The following is a 24,065-nucleotide window of genomic DNA, read 5'->3' as shown; positions in this document are numbered from 1 at the left end:
GGTTCGGGCCGAACATGCCGAACATCTGGCCCATGTTCGGCCTGTTCGGCCCGAACTCGAACATCCAGGTGTTCGCCCATCACTAGTTACATCTGTTCTTCCCTGTAATAACCCACTGATCACCTGTCAATCACCTGTCACTGCCACCCATCAATCACCCCCTGTCACTGCCACCCATCAATCACCCCCTGGCACTGCCACCCATCAATCACCCCCTGTCACTGCCACTCATCAATCAGCCCCTAACCTGCCCCTTGCGGGCAATCTGATCACCCACCCCACACCAATAGTTCGCCCGCAGATCCGACGTCAGATCACCTCCCAAGGGCAGTGTTTATATCTGTTCTCTACCCTAAACACCCACTAATTACCCATCAATCACCCCCTGTCACTGCTACCTATCAGATTAGACCCCTATCTGCCCCTAGGGCACTCAATCACCCGCCCACACCCTCAGAATGCCCTCAGGCCCCAGCCCTGATCACCTCGCCAGTGCATTGCTTGCATCTATTCCCCCCTCTAATCACACCTTGAGACACCCATCAATCACGTCCTGTCACCCCCTAGCACACCTACCCATCAGATCAGGCCCCAATTTGCCCCGTGTGGGCTCCTGATCACTCGGCCAAACCCTCAGATCCCCCTCAGACCCCCTTCCGATCACCTCCCCAGTGCATTGATTGCATCTATTTTCCCCTCTAACCACCCCCTGAGACACCCATCAATCACCTCCTGTCACCCCCCTAGCACTCCTATCCATCAGATCAGGCCCAATACAACCTGTCATCTAAAAGGCCACCCTGCATATGACCGGTTCCACAAAATTCGCCCCCTCATAGACCATCTGTCATCAAAATTTGCAGATGCTTATACCCCTGAACAGTCATTTTGAGACATTTGGTTTCCAGACTACTCACGGTTTTGGGCCCGTAAAATGCCAGGGCGGTATAGGAACCCCAGAAACGGACCCCACTTTAGAAAAAAGACACCCCAATGTATTCTGTTAGGTGTATGGCGAGTTCATAAAAGATTTTTTTTTTGTCAAAAGTTAGCGGAAATTGATTTTTGTTTTTTTTTCACAAAGTGTCAATTTTCACTAACTTGTGACAAAAAATAAAATCTTCTATGAACTCGCCATACACCTAACGGAATACCTTGGGGTGTCTTCTTTTTAAAATGGGGTCACTTGTGGGGTTCCTATACTGCCCTGGCATTTTAGGGGCCCTAAACCGTGAGGAGTAGTCTAGAAAACAAATGCCTCAAAATGACCTGTGATTAGGACGTTGGGCCCCTTAGCGCACCTAGGCTGCAAAAAAGTGTCACACATGTGGTATCGCCGTACTCAGGAGAAGTAGTATAATGTGTTTTGGGGTGTATTTTTACACATACCCATGCTGGGTGGGAGAAATCTTTCTGTAAATGGACAATTGTGTGTAAAAAAAATCAAACAATTGTCATTTACAGAGGTATTTCTCCCACCCAGCATGAGTATGTGTAAAAATACACCCCAAAACACATTAAACTACATCTCCCGAGTACGGCGATACCACATAATTGGCACTTTTTTGCAGCCTAACTGCGCTAAGGGGCCCAAAGTCCAATGAGTACCTTTAGGTTTTCACAGGTCATTTTTGTTTCAAGACTACTCCTCACGGTTTAGGGCCCCTAAAATGCCAGGGCAGTATAGGAACCCCACAAATGACCCCATTCTAGAAAGAAGACACCCAAACGTATTCCGTTAGGAGTATGGTGAGTTCATAGAAGATTTTTTTTTTTGTCACAAGTTAGCGGAAAATGACACTTTGTGAAAAAAACAATTAAAATCAATTTCCGCTAACTTGTGACAAAAAAATAAAAACTTCTATGAACTCGCCATACTACTAACGGAATACCTTGGGGTGTCTTCTTTCTAAAATGGGGTCATTAGTGGGGTTCCTATACTGCCCTGGCATTTTAGGGGCCCTAAACCGTGAGGAGTAGTCTTGAAACAAAAATGACCTGTGAAATCCTAAAGGTACTCATTGGACTTTGAGCCCTTTAGCGCAGTTAGGGTGCAAAAAAGTGCCACACATGTGGTATCGCCGTACTCGGGAGAAATAGTACAATGTGTTTTGGTGTGTATTTTTACACATACCCATGCTGGGTGGGAGAAATACCGCTGTAAATGGACAATTGTGTGTAAAAAAATCAAAAGATTGTCATTTACAGAGGTGTTTATCCCACCCAGCATGGGTATGTGTAAAAATACACCCCAAAACACATTGTACTACTTCTCCCGAGTATGGCGATACCACATGTGTGGCACTTTTTTGCACCCTAACTGCGCTAAAGGGCCCAAAGTCCAATGAGTACCTTTAGGATTTCACAGGTCATTTTGAGAAATTTCGTTTCAAGACTACTCCTCACGGTTTTGGGCCCCTAAAATGCCAGGGCAGTATAGAAACCCCACAAATGACCCCATTTTAGAAAGAAGACACCCCAAGGTATTCCGTTAGTAGTATGGCGAGTTCATAGAAGATTTTATTTTTTGTCACAAGTTAGCGGAAATTGATTTTAATTGTGTTTTTTCACAAAGTGTCATTTTCCGCTAACTTGTGACAAAAAATAAAATCTTCTATGAACTCACCATACTCCTAACGGAATACCTTGGGGTGTCTTCTTTCTAAAATGGGGTCATTTGTGGGGTTCCTATACTGCCCTGGCATTTTAGGGGCCCTAAACCGTGAGGAGTAGTCTTGAAACGAAATTTCTCAAAATGACCTGTGAAATCCTAAAGGTACTCATTGGACTTTGGGCCCTTTAGCGCAGTTAGGGTGCAAAAAAGTGCCACACATGTGGTATCGCCGTACTCAGGAGAAGTAGTATAATGTGTTTTGGGGTGTATTTTTACACATACCCATGCTGAGTGGGAGAAAGATCTCTGTAAATGGACAATTGTGTGTAAAAAAAATTAACAAATTGTCATTTACAGAGATATTTCTCCCACCCAGCATGGGTATGTGTAAAAATACACCCCAAAACACATTATACTACTTCTCCTGAGTATGGCAATACCACATGTGTGGCACTTTTTTGCAGCCTAACTGCGCTAAGGGGTTCAAAGTCCAATGAGCACCTTTAGGCTTTACAGGGGTGCTTACAATTTAGCACCCCACAAAATGTCAGGACAGTAAACACACCCCACAAATGACCCCATTTTGGAAAGTAGACCCTTCAAGGTATTCAGAGAGGGTCATGGTGAGTCCGTGGCAGATTTCATTTTTTTTTGTCGCAAGTTAGAAGAAATGGAAACTTTTTTTTTTTTTTTTGGTCACAAAGTGTCATTTTCCGCTTACTTGTGACAAAAAATAATATCTTCTATGAACTCACTATGCCTCTCAGTGAATACTTTGGGATGTCTTCTTTCCAAAATGGGGTCATTTGGGGGGTATTTATACTATCCTGGAATTCTAGCCCCTCATGAAACATGACAGGGGGTCAGAAAAGTCATAGATGCTTGAAAATGGGAAAATTCACTTTTTGCACCATAGTTTGTAAACGCTATAACTTTTACCCAAACCAATAAATATACACTGAATGGGTTTTTTTTTATCAAAAACATGTTTGTCCACATTTTTCGCGCTGCATGTATACAGAAATTTTACTTTATTTGAAAACTGTCAGCACAGAAAGTTAAAAAAATCATTTATTTGCCAAAATTCATGTCTTTTTTGATGAATATAATAAAAAGTAAAAATCGCAGGAGCAATCAAATAGCACCAAAAGAAAGCTTTATTAGTGACAAGAAAAGGAGCCAAAATTCATTTAGGTGGTAGGTTGTATGAGCGAGCAATAAACCGTGAAAGCTGCAGTGGTCTGAATGGAAAAAAAGTGGCCGGTCCTTAAGGGGTAGAAAGCCCTAGGTCCTCAAGTGGTTAATGTGCCAGCTACTATCTAGGTATATTGTTTTTTTGTATTATTATTATTATTCCATTAAAGATTATTACTCTTAAACCAATTGTCAAAGTGTTGCAGGCTTTCTTCCAATTTGGAGGTCTACAAGTTCCAGCCAGAACTGTTTCAGAACTGGAAGTGTGCCTGGCTTTCACTTAGTGCAGCAGAGAGCCAATCCCCAGTGTGATGCAATGAGGAAACCTGGAAGCACTCTGGAGCTGTTCCAAGCAGCAGTATATGGAGATTTATTGCAGGAATGATGACTTCCTAAATACTTATATTGTATGGATATTTACTGCAGCAATGATGACTTAATAAATACTTATATTGTAGATAAGTTCTGTGACAATTTACTAAAAACATAGGCAGCTGATGACATCCAAGCACTAGAGACCCAAAACAATACATTTTATGGGCTGCCACTCCAGTGCTTTCTGAGCCAATACAACCAACAAGTACAAGTGCTTTCTGAGCCAATGGGAGGGGGCTGTTTTTCACAAAAAGCAACAACACACCAGATGTATTTAATTCAAAACTCAATAGCAGCCAAAGCAGCTAAAGGGGGAGACTGGGAGGTTTTGCGGGGCAGGGGGCTTAAGTTCAGGAGAACTGTTTGGGGGAAAAAGGTATGCGCCTAGAGTTTTTGGTGGGGGTGGAGCTGTAGCAATGGCCTGAAGGGATTAGGTTGAACAAATGACTGCCAGGGTGGGAGGGGTCATGCATTATCCTGTTGGACCTGGACCTCATTCTAGTTTTGTGGAGGAAGCCTAGCAGTGGTAGGGGTGACGATCCTCTCAACAGCGTTGATTACTGTTTGGATTTTGTGACTGTCACTTGTGGTTGCACCTGTTATTCAGACAATGATGGAGGTGCAATGTCTATGTCAAACAAGTTGCTTTCCATTGAAAACAAAGCAAAAAACGAATCATCCTGCTTCTGGCAACTGAGTAGTAAAAACGCTGCTTAATAATTTTACCCGGATTTTGCCACAGTGGGCAGCAAACGTGGCTAAGTGATTAGCATTTTTGTCTTGAAGCACACCTAATGAAGGGCAGAGCCTGAAACATGTAGTGTGCAGGCATCATTCAATACACTTCAATACAGTCTGTGGAGTGCTTTTCCCTGTTTGTTGTACAAGTTCATATCTTGAAGCACAAGTGTCCTAGGTCTGAATTCCAGCCAGAGCGATGTGTTCTGCATGGAGTATATTCCCCACACTGCTTGCTTGGGTTACCTTTGGGAACATGGGTTTCCTTCTAAAAATGTAAAACTGGCTTCCACCAATAAACTGAAGCTATAATGTGGTAGGAAGACTTGATTGTGATCCTTGCTGAGGTGCAACTAGTAACTAGTAACATGATTTTTCTAATGTGCAGTGGAAAATGTATAAGCACTATATAAATGTGTAATAACAACAACTTTGCATATCTCTTCACTAAAGGTTCAATGAAAATGCCATACGCTAACAAATGACTATATGTCATAAAGCAGAACATATTATGTATATGAGGTACATCTTATAAAATGAAAATAAAACATTTCCAAGCAAAAAAATACAGTCACTCTATTAATGTGATGTGTGTGGGACTCCGCTCACAACCCCCAACTGCCGACAGTGCAGGAAACCGGGCTGCTCTGATCCAAAGTCCAATGCTGTAGAAAGTGAGTTCCGCACGATGTCGGTAGAATCAAACGGCTTTATTGAATAAACACATAAGGGCTAAAACCATCACCACATGCATGTGGTGATGGTTTTAGCCCTTATGTGTTAATTCAATAAAGCCGTTTGATTCTACCGACATCGTGCGGAACTCACTTTCTACATCACTCTATTAATGTGGTATGAGATGGAAGGTATGATAGTATGAGAAAGATCATTGTGGGATTGACTATAGCCACAGACATTCCATTGCCATGCAGTGCACATACAGCACAGGGGAACTAAAGGAATACTGTAAAAAGGAACATAGTAATGGTCGTGGTAACAAGACACGAAGACGCACGGAAATATTTATGTTATGACAACAGATGTGTGAGCTAATGCGCTGTACAAATGAAATGGAACTACATACATTATTACACGTTTGTTTATTTTGACTGCACATCTAGAAGAAGCTAATTAAGAAGGGGACTGAGTAAACAGTCTAAAAATAAAGTAAATAGGAAACTAAGACAATATGTCACCTACTGTACCAGCTTAAATTAATAACTATAGCCAAAAAACCCTGATGAGAATGGCTAACTCCACTCAATAAAAAAAGCCACCAATGAATTCAAAGCAGATGTGAGAACTGTACCAAATACTACCTAAGATGATTAATTAAATGTTAATGGGAAAAAATAGAAGTTGCAGTGTATAAATCACCTTTGTTGTTAGAAAATGTTTAGAAAATAAATAGAAAACAGTGGGCTCAATTCACTAAGACTGTGATATTATTTCCTTATCTTCGACAGACCACAAAATAGCACACTTTTCATGTCAATTCACAAAGGTTTTCACCTTATGCTTTATTTTAAAGATGGATTTCTTATTTTAAGAATGTATGTGGTGCTTCATGTGTTATGTAAGAATTCATGTGGTACTTTATTCATTTTTAAGGGGTTCTGTGGGGGGGGGGGGGGGGGGAGGGGGGTCTGAGGATAAAAACCGCCACTTACCTGGGGCCTCTATCAGCCCCCTGTAGCAATAATGTCCCACGCCATCCTCCTCCGATCCGCCGTTCCCCGCCGCCGGCCCATGCTGTCCAACTGCGGCTGTGTGGCCGTGGCTTGCTCACTCCCGCCAACATCCTCGGAAGCTTACTGCGCAGGCGCTGTAGAAGAAAACTTCGTGCTGAGCCTGTGCAGTAAGCTTCCGAGGACACGAACAGCAGCGCACATTATTTGGCTATGTCAGACGAATAATTGCCCGGTGCCGGCGGCGGGGAACGGCGATCCGAGGAGGATGGCGTGGGACATTACTGCTACAGGGGGCTGATAGCAGCCCCAGGTAAGTGGCGGTTTGTATCCTCAGGTTCCCCCCACAGAACCCCTTTAAGGATTCATGTGGGATTACTCCCTTATTGTAGCACACAGAACATGGAAATTGTAGCACACAGAACATGGAAGCTAGCTGCGTTACAATTAACATTTGTTTCTCAAATCCACTAGGGATGGACAGTGATGCAAATAATTACAAGTTAATGTAGGATGAAATGTGCAAATTTATGCTGTTTGAAAATCCTACAGAGGTGGAATTTGATTGGTCAATTTTCAAGTTAAATCTCCAGGGCGTCAGTGTGCCCATCAGACAGAGCTGTTTGTGTGCTTTCTGATGTAGCTGCTTATCGCATGCTGAGCAGTTGCTGAAATTCGATCAGCAATGCAGTGGTGTTCTCAGGTCCTTCAGATTCATACACACCTACAAGCACTGTCACTTGCAGGGATCTGGGTAATTGTAATTTACTAATTGGTTCAACATCATTATAACTTTCAGAGCTGTCCCTGGTGGACATATTCCTGTAGTAATTACACAGACCCTACTTCTGCTGCCTTTTCTGTTGCATTTTAAAAATGTACAAAACATGCTCAAAGGGCTTAATTTCCACAGAACTATTCTATTTCTCCACAGGTGAGGTAAAATAAGAACAGGTTGAGAGTGGTGATAAGTATGGACAGGCTTAGACCTTATTACCACATAATTAGTGAATTGACGCCATGCTTTAAAATAAAGCATAAATGTTTTATGAATTGTGTCTCTAAATTATTTTAAGAATTGTCTTTATTATAACACCACGGTCTGTAAAATTAGAACAAACAGCTTAGTGAATTCACCACAGTGAAAAAAAACATATGCAAATGAGCAAATACCTCCAAAAATGATAATATCATAACTGAAAACACTTAATGAATTGAGCCCAGCATGCAAAGCTGTCTGCAAGTAACACATACTTTTGATTGTACAGATTTACAATAAATGGCATCCTTTACACCTCTAGCACCACAGGTGCACATTAAATCCCTGAATTCTAGGACATGAAACATTCTGGTGACCAAAAATGACTGTGATAATCCTCAGAATTGGTTTTCTCTGTACCTGTGAAGTTCCTGAATCTCCAAGTGCAGTCTATAGAAGAGGTTTACACTTTCCTGAACAAACTCCACTTCTCCAGATTCTACAGGGAAGCATGAAAGTGAACACTGCCAGCGAGAGCTGTCATGTTCGACTGTTAATTGTGGGAGGTGGGGATTCACGCTGGAAGGAAAGTTGCATTTCAAAAACACAGAAAGGCCCACTATTCTGCTTTCTATATTATAGTAAATATTACATATATATACTGTAGATAGATAGATAGATAGATAGATAGATAGATAGATAGATAGATAGATAGATAGATAGATAGGTAAATAGATAGATAGATAGATAGATAGATAGATAGATAGATAGATAGATAGATAGGTATAGGTATAGATATAAATATACAGAGAGGACTGAGCAGAAACCGAGGCTAACTAATATCTAAACTTATATATTGTTTTTCTGGTCATCTCTACAACCGACTACTATAATACATGGAGAAGGAGGAGGAGTGACACAATAGTCCAATTTTTTTTTAATCTAGCAGCTAGAGTCAGCAACGACCATGGCAAGCACCAGATCAACAATGATTTTGTGTTTTGTTCTCTTATTTTACTGCGATTTAAAGATTTTATATTTTTTATGTTGACCAGGAATTAAAATTGCAGAAATAATAGGAGGGCTTTATAGGAGGGTGATGCTATTACTATTTCATTTTGTTGGTGTTCATGACTTTATGTAGAATCACTTGAAAACATTCTAGTGGTTTGTACTGGTTGAACCGCCTCCAAGTCCCTGACAACTTACGTTTTCAATTACTGTAGCTGTTTAAACTTTTCAAGGCTTTAAACCCAAAAAATAACCTTTCATTATTTTCTGCTATACATGCTGTCAAACCCTGACATTTAAAAAGAAATTCACATTCTGCCAAGGATGACATTGCCAAGTTTTCACAGTTTTCACAATTCTGTGAACTTAGCTCCGCCATAGAAAAAAAATGATGAAACAGCATGCATAAATAATGATAATTATAAAGGTCATGCTTCACTAGGGAAGTTTGTTAACAGACTCAAGTGTTTCACTTATAATGGGAAAACATTTCCTGCCTATTATTTTAATCCAATTAGGGCTACATTCATGTACTATACTTTTTCTTCCTTTGTAACATTTAACATGGTACTTCACACTGACTTGAACACAAATGTAGCACACAGCAAAAAAAAAAAAAGAGGAAAGATATAGAAAGTGGGAAAAGCATTTTTATAAATGTAAGGATACATGTAAACATGCCCTGGTCACATAACTTCTGCCTTTGGAAGTAAGAGACCAATCACTGCACAAATCATTGTTGAAACACTGATATGCATTGTTTTATGTCCTTTTGTGCTGTGTTCATCCTATTTAATAAAATCCTTGTCACTTTGTGCTCCTGTGTCCCTGTCTCTGAATGTTGTGCCTGACATGCATGCACGACACCCAGATGGACTTCAGAGAGCAGAGGAGGACAGGTGCAGGGAGACAGTGCGTGCATCCATATGCTTGTGCAGGGGAGTGCGCCCACTGGAGGGGGTCAAGGCCGAGGCCTAGCACCTGTTTTAGGCTTTTTAGTTAGTTATTTATAATCTCACAATAAATAACAGACGGTAGGTTTATTGCTGCCTTTTGAACCTATTTATAAAGGTGTAAAAAAATCTCAGCTGCTGGTGATTGGCTTTGCTATATCCCAAAGCTGACAAAGGTCAATGTAAGTCTATAAAATGATGCCATATCATTTGATGAAGTTATGTCAGCTATTGTAATGCGTTTTACTGTATGCCACCAGTGAACGATGTGTTTAACTCTGTCATTAATAGGACACAAATGAAACAATATGCAATAAGCAGTGGCAAATTGATATCCAGTATTTTAATACTGCTCTATCTATATGCCCCTATTTTTGTTTAGATACTCATAAACATGTTTATGATGAAAGTGGGAAGGGATGTGGGTGGGGGATGTAGAATCCTCCAAAAGTCTGCTCCATTTCATACATACGCTGACCTGGTAACAGGAAAGGTGGAGGTGTAGGCCTTCTTTTCTCTTTTTACTTAACCATTGAGTCCTTTTTATACCTATTAACTGTGGTGGAGGTACCCGGTAATTAGTGTTGGGCGAACACCTGGATGTTCGGGTTCGGGAAAGTTCGCCGAACATGACCGCGATGTTCGGCATGTTCGGGCCGAACTCCCCGAACATCCCGCTTTTGGGGGCCCTATGGGGTCGCAGGCATAAGGGGGGAGCATGCCCCGATCGCGGGGGGGGGGGTCGGAAATTCCCCCCACCCCCTCCGCTAGCGCTCCCCCCTCTGCCCGCTTCCCCATACAAAAGTTTAAGGAAAGTACCGGTGGTAGTGGATGGCCTGGCAGTGGCACTGTGGAGTGAGGAGGAGGAGTCCGGAGAGTGACGCGTTGAGGGAGGCCGGGCAGCGGGCGGTTCAGCGGTAGTACCCTTGTGGTACTTCCGCCCATTCTCTGACCTCACGCCCGCTGCCCGGCCTCCCTCAACGCGTCACTCTCCGGACTCCTCCTCCTCACTCCACAGTGCCACTGCCAGGCCATCCACTACCACCGGTACTTTCCTTAAACTTTTGTATGGGGAAGCGGGCAGAGGGGGGAGCGCTAGGGGAGGGGGTGGGGGGAATTTCCGACCCCCCCCCGCGATCGGGGCATGCTCCCCCCTTATGCCTGCGACCCCATAGGGGGGCCGTATTCGGCCGAACAGGGCCCTGTTCAGCCGAACAGGGGCCCTGTTCGGCCAGGTTCGGCCAGGAATTGAGCCGTTGGGGCGAACGCGAACAGTTTGGCCGAACACCACCAGGTGTTCGGCCGAACTCGAACATCACCCGAACAGGGTGATGTTCTGCAGAACCCGAACAGTGGCGAACACTGTTCGCCCAACACTACCCGGTATGTCTATGTTAGATCTAAAGCTATATGCTGTTAATAACCATGTTAGTTCAAAAGAGGCTATCGCTTATCTCTCTAGAGGATATGACACCAGCATATTGGAAAAAGTTTTTATTTGACACAAAAAGGTATAACAATGCGTTACTCTCCTGCTTCGTCAGGTCAATTCAAAGAGTTGTGCCTGTATCTATAATAGCTTTTAGCATGAGCGCCTCTGATAAAGCCTTGATATACATCTCTCTTTTATCATCTTTTCACTTAAGGTACATACTATCTGTCTTTTTTTGCCCATTCTTATCATAGTTTACCAGGCTAAATTTACCATTTTTTTTAACTCCCACATGTTCCCTTCAACAACTTCTATTGTAGAACATGTACAGCCCCATACACCTTGCTAAACATACACTCAGTCTTCTCTTCTCTAACCTTAACACCACCTTACCACTCTGCCCACCACTCAGCATTCTCCCCCTGTGACTGCAACCTCTATTAGCACAAAGATGATCATACCCACTATGTCAGCTTAAATTTCTACTCCCCCACACAATTCATTCACCTGTGACTTCTTTTCCACAACCTTCAGCCCTGTTTACATAAAATTGCCTATCTTATCTCACCATCTCCTTTCACTCACTATGTACTGAACGCTGTCCATGCTAACTTACTCTATGCCCATTCCTCCACACCTGACCCCCGCACTAACTGAACTATTTAACCTCTCCCTTTCTACAGATATTTTCCCTCTTTAAAAGTGTAATGCGTGGTACACACAAAGCAATTTCCCATCAGATAGATGGGTCGATAGATAATTTCCGACAGATCTGATCGGATTTCCAATAATATATCTGATCGCTTTTCTGATTACTTTTATGCATATCAATCAGAAAAACGATCAGAAATCAGATTGGACCTGACAGATATTATCTATTCGACCCGACTATCTGACAGGAAATTGCATAGGGTGTACCAGGCTTAAGGTAGCCATACACTGGTCGATTTGCCATCAGATCGACCAACAGATAGATCCCTCTCTGATCGAATCTGATCAGAGAGGGATCGTATGGCTGCCTTTACTGCAAACAGATTGCAAATCGATTTCAGCATGAAATCGATTCACCATCTGTGAAGCTGCTGCTGCCGCCGCCCCCCCCCCCCCCCCCCCCTAAATAGATTATCTGATCCAGCCGGCGCGAGTCCCCCGGTCTCCGCTGTCTTCTTCTCCGCTGTCTTTTTCTCCAGGCCTGCAGCTTCACTTCTTCCTGTCGGGGGAAGTTTAAACAGTAGAGGGCGCTCTACTGTTTAAGCTTCCTGCTGGGACAGGAAGTTCAGTTAAGCTGCAGGCCTGGAGCCCAGAGCGGAGAAGAAGACAGCGGAGACCGGGGGACTCGCGCCGGCCGGAGCAGGTAATGTATTGCTGCTGTATTGCGTCAGTCGCCGGGCATTCGAACGCCGCTATCGACACACTCCCGACCCGCCGACGATCGAGCAAAATCTTCCGCATGGACGGATCCACGGGAATTGACAGAAACGATTGATTTCGGACAGAAATCGATCGTTCTGTCAGTGTTTGCGCAACGATTTCACAGCAGATTCGATCACAGTGATCGAATCTGCTGTATATCTGCGGGAAAATCGTTAGGTGTATGGGCCCCTTTAATTGTCCTTCCAACTCGATGAAATCCTTTCACAAACACACCTTACTTTTTAGCTACTATGCCATTTCTTTCATCTTATATGCCTCCAAACTACTTGAGCACCTTGTTTACAAAACAAGAACAAACTTCTTAATCTCAGACTCTCTACATGACCATCTTAAATCCTGCTTTTGGTACACAAACACAAATACTCCCTAAGGCCCAGTCCTTGGACCTGTGTTCCTCTTTTTAAACACTGTGGCCTTGGAAACTGATACCGTTCTCCATTTTACAATAACTGTTGACTAACATGTTATTTAATCCCATCTCATAGGCACACTGTCTTGCACTCTCCTTTTACCCCACATGTAAAACATCTATAAATTCTGTTACTTCCGTCTGCACAGCATGGATCATTAAACTATACATGCTCTCATTAGCTCTTGCATTGACTACTACACTGGTATTCAGCTAACTAGTTTACCGTCTTTACAATCTAACATGAATGCTGCAGCTAGATGTATCTATCCTTCTTACTGCTGCTCTTCTCTAGAAATCTTTGCTCCCTGTTACCCTACTACTGACCTCTTTATTCATAAACTCTTGCTATGTATGGCTCCAAGACTTCTGTAGGACCGCAATTGCTTCTACCTTTCACACATATAAACAAGCCTCAAAACCCACCTCTTCAAACTTGCCTACCCATCTGTCTCTCTTTCTTAACCATTAATTTCCCTCCCTCCCTCCACCTTGTAGATTGCAATTTTGATTGTAACGCCTAATTTTCTCCTTATGTACCTGGTCTGTGCTTTTCTGTACTTGATATACTGTATGCAGGTTTGTCAGCTGCCTAATATGATAGCTCTTCATGAATAAACAATCGTCATCTTTAACATACCCCAGTTTTCTTTACTTTGGCTTTTGTAAATCTGCCCTTATCTTATGATTTTGTTAGATAGATAATGGCAGATTTTGGGGAAAAGAAGGAAAAAAAAAGGGGGGGGGGATAAGATTTCCAGAGGAGCCAGTCAGGCTTTTGCTGTTTTTGCTCCAGTTTTCGTTTTGAGACATCAGCCCTTAGAGTTTAGATCAGTGAAAGGAAGCATTTCTGCTTTATAAATCAGCCCCTGGAAAAATCCATAGTCTATACTCTTATTGTAAAGTACAGACTGCCTAGAAAATTATCTAGCTGCCTCCTCTACAAAGCCAAAAGCAGTTTATATTGCCATATGGCAGTACAGTTGCTGCATTTTTATTCAGATCAGCCCAGTTATGATTATGAATAACAGGCGAAACCACAACCAAGTTCTAATATTTGAATACTTCTATATATGAAATTTCTTTAGAGAACTGGGGAACCATAACAGTATGTATTTTTAACAGAAAGGGATACTTTTTCCTAATTTTTTTATTTTTAGTTATATGGGCAGTTTCTCATATAAAAAAGTTTTTCTTCAAATGTAAAAGAAAAGATGTTTGTTGTTATTGTTTATTGCTAACTCTTTGCAATAATTTAATTATTGTTCAGTATATTCATTGTTTCTTTTATTATTTCCTCTTCTATTCAGAATCGTCCTAAAAGTAATTATTCCCAGGTGAAATACGTAAATTGGAGAAGACAAGTAAATGGAATAACCATTGTGGCCTACAAGAGTCTGCCTTATTTTAGAAGATGTTTCTTCATGTTATGCATTATGCAATTGGTTACCAATATAAACAGTAAACAATCAAGAGAATGAAAACAAGATACACGGTAATAAAATGAAAACATGATACATAATATTAGTCCAATGACTCAGATATGATGTAAGCAGCATATTGGTATTAGATTATATATCACTGAATAATGTTCAGCCTAGTTTTTCTGCCCAACATATGTATGCCCTTGAGGGGAATTCCTAAGAGGAGAGAAGAGAAAGATGTCTGTGATTCCCAGAAATAGGTGCAGTGAACCTTCTAGAACAAAACTCTCTCCTAAATAATTACGCTGAGGAAAATGTGCTGGCAATTATTTGAAGGGGAAGAAGAACTTAACTGGGATTTATTAATGGCTTTCATTATCTCATTCTTTCATGGTATCTGTAAGGATTCCTCCTGTGGCGTGTTCTGTCCGTTGCGGTGGAGCCGCAAACGGACAGTTCTGGCTTGTCTGCCTGCATTCGGTTGTGCGTTCGCATTGAGTCACATTGTCATTTGCAATTGCTCTGCAGTTCTGGGCAGCTCAGAATGCTGTCATCATTCCACCAATTGCTTACTACAGCTGAGCTGCGTCCAGATAGCCCTGGATTTCCTGCAGGCATGTTGTTACATAATACTGCATGTATTTCCTATGGGAGTCCTTTGCATTCACAACCAGCTAGCAAATGGTAATCAAGCCAGCTCAGGATTGAATGATTACCAGTCAGCTGTGTGGAGATTTGCATGCTTGCATCCATTGGTCGATGCCAGCATAAAAGTCTGTCTCCACTTTTAGACCTCGCCCATCATAGCGATCACTATGCTGGTCTGCTGGGCACTGTGCTACTCTGTATAGTTCTGTTATTGTAGTTCAATGCAACCTTATTACTTGTGCTTTAGCTAGTTCTTGATAAATATATATGCAGACTTGCTAATATCTATTTATCCATTAGTTGAGCCGCTTATTATTTTTCTGTATTATTGTTTATTACCTAGTTTCCATGCCTGATGGACTTTCATTGCATCTGCGGTGGATCAGTGAAGTCCATTATCCAGATAGCTTGGATTCTGCCATCCCCACGTTGGTGACTGGTAGTATTCCTGCTACTCTAGTTCTGGGAACATAACTATAGGCTGCGGTTGCTATTAGTTATGTTCTTTTCTGTAGTTTTGTCTGTGTGGATGCTTGCTGGTGACTGTTGTTAGCCTGCTTGCTCTGCTTCTGTGGACGTGACTGTAAACTGTGGTTGCTACTAGTTACGCTCCAATCTAGTCCTGTCTTGTACCTGTCTGAATGCTTGCTATCGCTAAGGCAGAGCAACATCGCACTGTGCTGCCATTGTGTCTTACTTGTCTAGTTACACTCCAATCTATAGTCCTGTCTTTTATCTGTCTGAGTGCTTGCTATCGCAAGGGCAGCGCAACATCGCACTGCGCCGCCATTGCGTCTTATTTGTAGCGATATCAGAAGCCCAGAGCTGCAGTTGCTCTGGGCAGCCTGTGTAGCCTCTTCCATTAATCAACTATCAGTCTTGCTGCTCTGGGTGGTCAAAGTTTAACCCCCAAGCATTACACTTGTGATTTGTAAACAGACAGTATTGCTTATGCACACAAGCATTACAGTATCACAGTGTTGTATTCCCTTGATCACATTAATTAAGGTATAAACTATATCTTTGTATATTGTATTTTGGTGAAAATGGAACTGATAACATTCCATGGCCTGATTTATTAGAGTTTTTTGTTCTTGGCTAGTTTGGCCAAGCATCACGCTTACTATGGAGCTAGAATAGATCTGTACTGCATGTATCGTATTCTTTAATGTATTTAATACAACAGAAAACACTGTCTTTACCATTCAATTTTGCTTACTACGATAAAGTAAAGATGATTTTATAGAGCAATATGTGAGTTTAAATCAGCTGACAATAGACCTGAGTAGGGATAGTTTTGCTAGAGATAATTGTACTTTTAATATCATAATAATGGGATACAGTGAGCAACAGGTATTAAAGTTGCTAATTACTTATTATTCATGTTCTTATTATGCATTTGCAAAGTGCTACACAATATTTCAGCACTATATAGATATAGAATATATAGTCTACACATATAGACTATATATATATATATATATATATATATATATGTATATATATATATATATATATATATATATATATATATATATATATATATATATTGTAGGGGCCATCGGGGCTGGGTAATAGATGGGAGGTATATTTCCCCGGTATTTGGACTGTGGTCACTTTAAAACCCTGTGTGGTCCTAGGAAGGGAGTCCGGATTTTAGCAGCAAGCAGTTGCTGCTTGGTTTTTTCTTTTCAGGGCCGGACTCCTGGGATGGGAGGGAAGGAAGGGCGGGCCTTCCCATCCCACCTAGGTACACACCTGGTTGTCAGTGGGGCTAAGTGTCACTAATTATGGTATTGATGAGATGCAAATTTATGCTTAAGAAGCAGCCTCACAAGCAGTGTGAGGAGAGGTGTTGAAGGAGTAGCATGTATGCTATGGAAATCTCCTGACAAGGAATGTTGGAGTATTTGATGGAAGCCAAACCATACCCTGCTCTGTTGTTTGTATGGTGTTGGCCTGATGAAAAACTAAACTTTGTTTGAACCTGCTGGACTTTATCTTACCAAGCTGAAGTAAGCTGAACTGTTATTTTCCACTTATTACTGCTGAACTGAAGCTGTTTATTTCTACTGCACAATAAACGGACTTTGTTTTATACATCTGTGTACTGCGTGCTGGCTGCGACCCCCTCTAAACTTCACAACTGGTGCTCGGATGCGGGCAGCGCAGCACTGCAGGAAAAGAAAAAGTTCCGTTTAAAAAGTGACATTTAAAGGGCCAGTCTCCTTGTATGCATGATGGAGGAAGTGCTGAAACAAATGGCCTTAGCCACTGTGCAGCTACAGCAGAGTATGGTGTCTCAGCAGGCGAGTATGGTGACTCAACAGCAAGCCACGGAAGCCCTGCGAGAGGCCTCAGAAGCACAAGCCAAAATCCTGCTTGAGGCGGTGCAGAAGCTGGCCCAGGGGAGAGAGACAGCAGGAGCTGCCCCTAGCAACCAGGCGATGGTGAGAGCCAGTCACTTTCTGCAGAAACGAACCCCCACAAATGATGTAGAAGCCTTTCTGAAAACGTTCGAAAGGACAGCAGAGCGGGAAGGATGGCCGAAAGACAAATGGGCTGGTATCCTTGCACCGTTCCTGACGGGAGAACCCCAGAAGGCCTACTACGATCTCAACGCTGCAGACGCCCTCGACTATGATCGACTACAGGCAGAGATCCTGGCCCGACTAGGTGTAACAACAGCGGTCCGGGCACAGAGGGTGTACAGCTGGCAATACCGGATGGATCATCCAGCCAGATCACAGATGTATGACCTCATCCAACTGGCGACAAAGTGGCTGCAACCAGAGGTACTTACCGGGCCTGAGATGGTGGAGCGATTCGTGCTGGATCGTTTTCTGCGTGCCTTGCCAGTGGGTCTACAGCGCTGGGTCAGTCATGCAGACCCCAAAAAAGCGGAGCAGCTGGTGGAGTTGGTGGAGAGATATAACGTAGTGGAAGATCTACTCTCTCCAAAGGGCCAGGCGGGCCCCAACTTACCCCGTGTTGCAAGGCTCCCGGACTCCGGAAAGGGTGCTTCATGGAACCCCGCAACCAGCATCACCAGAAATAGGGAAGTATTCCCAAAAAGCCGCTCAGGGGTTGCCACCTGCCATGGCTACACCTCGGAAGGGAGGGGCGATCCAGTGTTGGAGATGTTCTGCCTGGGGCCATACCAGAGCCCAGTGTCCACTGCAGGAGGAACCCATGCAGTGTGACGTACTACGGAGAGTGTCCTTTTTTGCCCAGGAGGTATGCCTGGCAGAGTGCCAGGAGAGTTTTGTGTGTCCCGTCAGTGTGAACCAGGTACCTGCCAAAGCCTTGCTGGACTCAGGCAGTATGGTAACCATGGTGCACGCTGATCTGATTGGAACAATTGACACTGTGCTAAAGCCGCTTAAGGTAATGTGTATCCATGGAGACACAAAGACTTATCCTGTGGTGCCAGTGTCGATTTCAACGGAATGTGGGACAATTACTCACGACGTCGGAGTGGTAAGAAACCTAATGTGTCAAGTGATATTGGGTCGAGACTTTCCACTGTTTTGGGTACTGTGGGAGAGTGTAAAAGGGAAGTTATTTAAAGACTCTGATAATAACTTAGCCCCTCCTCCCTCTACCAAAGAACTTGATGCACCGAGTCGGGATACAAATGTTGCAGAAAATGTATTGCAAAATGATCATGTATTATTGCAAACTGATGATGTAATGTTGCAAATTGATGAAAATGGAACTGACCATCCTTGTCGGGACCTTGAGCAGGTTACTGAGGGGGGGGGGGATGATTCCCCATTACAAGTTATGTTGGGCGAGGATGATGAGGAATCTTCCCCCCCATCTATGCTCCCTGACCTGGAGGTGTCAAAAGGGTTGTTTATCACTGCGCAGATGCGGGATCCAACGTTATCCCATGCGAGACAACAGGTATCTGTTGTAAATGGAGTTCCCCAGGAACCTGGGGCAGAGGAGAGATTCCCTCATTTTTCAGTTCATGGGGATGTGTTGTATCGGGTTGCAAAAGTCAGAGAAGAGGTTGTTGAGCAGCTGCTAGTGCCTCAGGAGTTTCGGAGGATGGTACTAGACTTGGCTCACAATGAAGCATTGGGAGGTCACCTGGGTGCCGAGAAAACGGAGGCGCGGATAACTGACAGGTTTTACTGGCCTGGGTTAAAGGCCGAAGTAAAGAATTACTGCGCTTCTTGCCCCACCTGTCAGTTAACCGCGCCAGTGTCCCATTTTCGAAGCCCTTTGGTGCCCTTGCCAATAATCGAGGTGCCATTCGAGCGCATTGCCATGGATATAGTGGGGCCACTGGTAAAATCTGCCAGGGGGCACCAATATATCCTTGTCATCCTCGACTATGCCACTCGCTACCCGGAAGCCTTTCCGTTAAGAAAACCCACGTCCAAAGCTATCGCCCGAGAATTGTTTAATATGTTCACTCGGACGGGTTTTCCTAGGGAAATCCTTACGGATCAAGGAACCCCGTTTATGTCTAAAGTGATGGCTGATGTATGTAAACTGTTCCAGATTAAACAGATGAGAACCTCGGTTTATCACCCTCAGACCGATGGCCTGGTTAAACGGTTTAATAAGACTTTAAAAATGATGTTAAAAAGAGTGGTTCAAAGGGACGGAAAAGATTGGGACTGTTTATTGCCGGCAGTGATGTTTGCTGTTCGGGAGGTACCTCAAGCCTCCACAGGTTTTTCACCATTTGAACTAGTATATGGGCGCAGACCTCGAGGGTTGCTTGACTTGGTAAAAGAAACCTGGGAAAGTGAGTCCAGTCCTCACAAAAGTGTGGTGGAACACGTTTCCCAGTTGCAAGAACGCATTGCCAAGGTGATGCCCCTTGTCAAGGAACACTTACTGGCCGCCCAAGAAGCGCAGAGTCGGGTATACAACCGCTCCGCGAAAATCAGGCAGTTCCAGGTGGGGGATAGAGTGGCAGTATTGATCCCAACCGTGGAGAGTAAATTCTTGGCCAGGTGGCACGGTCCCTTCGAGATCGTTGAAAAAGTGGGGGAAGTAAATTATAAGGTACATCAGCCAGGGAGATGGAAACCCTATCAATTGTATCATGTCAATCTGTTAAAACCCTGGAAAGAGAGAGAGACCGCTCCGGTTAGGGTGGGTGTGAGTGTTGTACCCCAAATAAGCATTGAGGATGTGAAAATAGCCCCCACTCTGTCCAAATCCCAGGTCCAACAAGTAAAAGAGTTTCTTCAGAGAAACAAGGGGATATTTTCGGATTTGCCTGGACTCACGGGTATGGTGGAGCACAACATTGTTACTGAGCCCAGGGCTAAAGTGTTTGTCAGGCCCTATCGCATCCCGGAGGCCCGCAGAAAGGCGGTATCAGAAGAAGTGAAGCGCATGTTAGAACTGGATGTCATTGAAGAGTCGCAGAGTGACTGGTCAAGCCCGATCGTGTTGGTACCCAAGCCAAACGGCACTCTGCGATTCTGTAACGATTTCCGGAAATTAAATGAAATTTCCAAATTTGATGGTTATCCCATGCCCCGTGTGGATGAATTGATAGAAAGGTTAGGCCCAGCCCGCTACATAACCACATTAGACCTGACCAAAGGGTATTGGCAAATACCCTTGGCCAAAGAAGCCAGAGAGAAAACGGCATTTTCCACACCTGAGGGCCATTTTCAGTATAAAAGAATGCCGTTTGGGTTACAGACCGCCCCGGCCACATTTCAGAGAGTCATGGACAGAATGTTGCGTCCACACCAAAGATACGCGTCGGTCTACTTAGACGACATTGTAATTTTCAGTTCAGACTGGGAGTCTCACCTACCCAAGGTTCAAGCAGTCCTGGATGCGTTAAGGAAGGGGGGTTTTACAGTGAACCCCGAAAAATGTGCCCTAGGTATGGAGGAAGCAAAGTACTTGGGGTACATTGTCGGAAGGGGGTTGGTAAAACCCCAAATTAACAAAATTGAGGCAATCCAGGACTGGCTCCGCCCCATCAGTAAGAAACAGGTTCGAGCTTTCTTGGGGATAGTGGGCTACTACAGACGGTTCATTCCCAATTTTTCTACCCTCACAGCTCCCCTAACTGACTTGACCAAGGGCCGGAAGTCAGTGATGATACAGTGGACGGCAGAGACAGAAAAAGCGTTTTTGGAGCTGAAATCGGCATTATGTAGTCACCCTGTCCTGGTAGCCCCCGATTTCACTCGAGAATTCGTAGTGCAGACAGATGCCTCAGATGTTGGGTTGGGGGCGGTTCTGTCACAGGTAATTGATGGAGAAGAACATCCCATAGTTTTTCTCAGTCGGAAACTGACGGCCGCTGAGAGAAACTATGCGGTAGTGGAGAGGGAATGCTTGGCCATTAAATGGGCCCTAGACTCCCTGCGCTATTATTTATTGGGTAGGAAATTTAGGTTGATCTCTGACCATGCCCCGCTAGTGTGGATGAAAAGAAACAGAGGAACGAATGCAAGAGTGTCCCGGTGGTTTCTCTCTCTCCAGGAATTCAACTATGTGGTGGAACATAGGCCGGGTAAAGTGCACCAGAACGCTGATTCCCTTTCCCGAGTCCACTGTTTAGTGGGTCTATGTGCCTCCACCGCCTCGGGGTTGAGGCAGAGGGGGGGGATATGTAGGGGCCATCGGGGCTGGGTAATAGATGGGAGGTATATTTCCCCGGTATTTGGACTGTGGTCACTTTAAAACCCTGTGTGGTCCTAGGAAGGGAGTCCGGATTTTAGCAGCAAGCAGTTGCTGCTTGTTTTTTTCTTTTCAGGGCCGGACTCCTGGGATGGGAGGGAAGGAAGGGCGGGCCTTCCCATCCCACCTAGGTACACACCTGGTTGTCAGTGGGGCTGAGTGTCACTAATTATGGTATTGATGAGATGCAAATTTATGCTTAAGAAGCAGCCTCACAAGCAGTGTGAGGAGAGGTGTTGAAGGAGTAGCATGTATGCTATGGAAATCTCCTGACAAGGAATGTTGGAGTATTTGATGGAAGCCAAACCATACCCTGCTCTGTTGTTTGTATGGTGTTGGCCTGATGAAAAACTGAACTTTGTTTGAACCTGCTGGACTTTATCTTACCAAGCTGAAGTAAGCTGAACTGTTATTTTCCACTTATTACTGCTGAACTGAAGCTGTTTATTTCTACTGCACAATAAACGGACCTTGTTTTATACATCTGTGTACTGCGTGCTGGCTGCGACCCCCTCTAAACTTCACTATATATATATATATATATATATATATATATATATATATATATATATATATATATATATATATATATATATATATATATAATATAGCATAATATGTATATATATATATATATATATATATATATATATATATATATATATATATATACATATATATATATACATATATATATATATATATATATATATATATATATACTATATAGAATATATAGTCCTTTCACTGCCTATCCTGTTTGATTGTGAGCTCCTGTGTTGGAGCTCACAGTCAAATCCCTACCAGTCCAACCCTGTACCACTAAAATATGGTGTGACTCAGGGCCCGATACTATCCCCTTTGTTGTTTACCATATACATACTGCCACTCTGAAAACTCATCCAAAAACATGGTCTGAAATATCACTGGTATGCTGATGACACTCAGCTATATTTATCATTCAAACCAGATATGACAGACCCCATTCCAAAAATAAACCCATGCTTAGCTGAGCTGTAGGAGTGGATGAATGAAAACTGGCTTAAACTAAATGCTGACAACACTGAGGTTCTTGTCATCGGAGGTCAGCGCACAACAGCAAAGCAGCTCCAGGCACAGTCAACACCACTGAGGTTAGGGAACTCAGACCTTACTAGCTCCAATACTATGCTCAGCTTGGGTTTACTGATTGATGGTGAATTAAACTTCAAGTATCAAATTTTAGCAGTTGTGAAACTTTCCTTCTTTCACCTAAGGAATATTGCAGAAATTAAGCACCTCATTCCTTCAGAGGATCTTCCAATCCTAGTTCACACCTTTGTTACATCACGCTGGGCTACTGCAATGCCCTCTATGCAGGCCTTCCAAATAAAGACCTACACCACCTGCAGCTAGTACAGAATGCTGCCACAAGATTGTTAACAAGCCAACCCCGCCTTTGCCCCATAACACTAATCCTTTGCTCACTACACTGACTACCCATAAAATGGAGACTCTTTTTTAAAATTGGCATGCTAACACTCAAATCCCTACATGACCTAGGCCCTGGATACCTAAATCATTTGTTGCAACTGTGTCACACCTCCCGCAAACTTAGACCAATAACTTGACCAATCCCATAGTTCAACTATAAACCTTTGGAGCCAGAGCTTTATGTCATGCTGCTCCTACCCGTGCAATGCCTTGCCAAACTTAATCAAGACAGCTTAAACCCTGGACACGTTTAAATCTAAACTATAAAGTCACCTGTTTAGTCTGGCATTTATAATCACATAACTTTTTCCCCTGTACACATCACTATGTATTGATCTGAGATAAGCTTATGCACTTTGGGTCCTACGGGAGAAAAGCGCTTTACAAATGTTTCATTGTCATCATTGTTGTTACAGTTTTGTGTCCTCATTGTAGACTAAGGCCAGCTTTGGGGATAACCAGTTATCTGTATGGTTTTGGTTTGATAATTTTTATGTACTGATCTCCAGTAAAATCACTAATTCAATTTGTATATCAACACTATAATCTGTTATGGGACTTAATGGAATAATCATAGTTTTTCTTTATACCTGTATCAAATGAAAAATGCAAGACTGTGTATAATTTAAAACTACTGAACAAAAGAGGATTTGTAATTTATTTTGTCTTGTCATGTGAAAAAAACTATACTCTAAGTACCACCAGATTACTGGACCCTCTTGATAAATCTGATGTGTTCTCTCTTGATGAAACATTGATGCACTGTTGGTACAAAAAACACGTTTCAAAAGAATTTCTAAAATAAATCTGCTTGTGGGGATTTCAAATACACAACCCTATAGTGGGCCCAGCTTATCTAGATCTCAAGTAGTATCAACACTCCTGCAAATATATCATTTGCCTGTTTAACATGTGTTGTCTCTTGAAGATGACACACATCTGTTAGCAATGCAGGCTTTCATCAAGATGGTGCTGGGAAAATTTTGCAGAAGAAAGCTGGATTTATAGTATTTTAAGC

General features: G+C 43.0%; 1 protein-coding gene across 2 annotated transcripts in view; it reads right to left on the bottom strand.

Moving 5' to 3' along the window:
• GLIS3 (GLIS family zinc finger 3) overlaps positions 1-24,065 on the bottom strand; it is a 619,418-nt gene that overhangs the window by 19,727 nt on the left and 575,626 nt on the right. The window contains exon 10 of one of the 2 annotated variants that reach the window (XM_068271395.1): positions 23,738-23,809. The exons of the other annotated variant lie outside the window; for it this stretch is intronic. Within the exon in view, the coding sequence (XP_068127496.1) occupies positions 23,754-23,809 (56 nt within the window). The 3' untranslated portion in view covers positions 23,738-23,753. Of the gene's footprint in view, positions 1-23,737; positions 23,810-24,065 lie in introns of those variants that run through there. 2 annotated transcript variants of the gene reach the window in all.

This window comes from Hyperolius riggenbachi, chromosome 1 (genome assembly GCF_040937935.1).
Source record: "Hyperolius riggenbachi isolate aHypRig1 chromosome 1, aHypRig1.pri, whole genome shotgun sequence".
NCBI classification, from domain to species: domain Eukaryota; kingdom Metazoa; phylum Chordata; class Amphibia; order Anura; family Hyperoliidae; genus Hyperolius; species Hyperolius riggenbachi.
The sequence above is the reverse complement of the archived record's forward strand: the minus strand, read 5'-3'. Positions and strand labels throughout refer to the sequence as shown.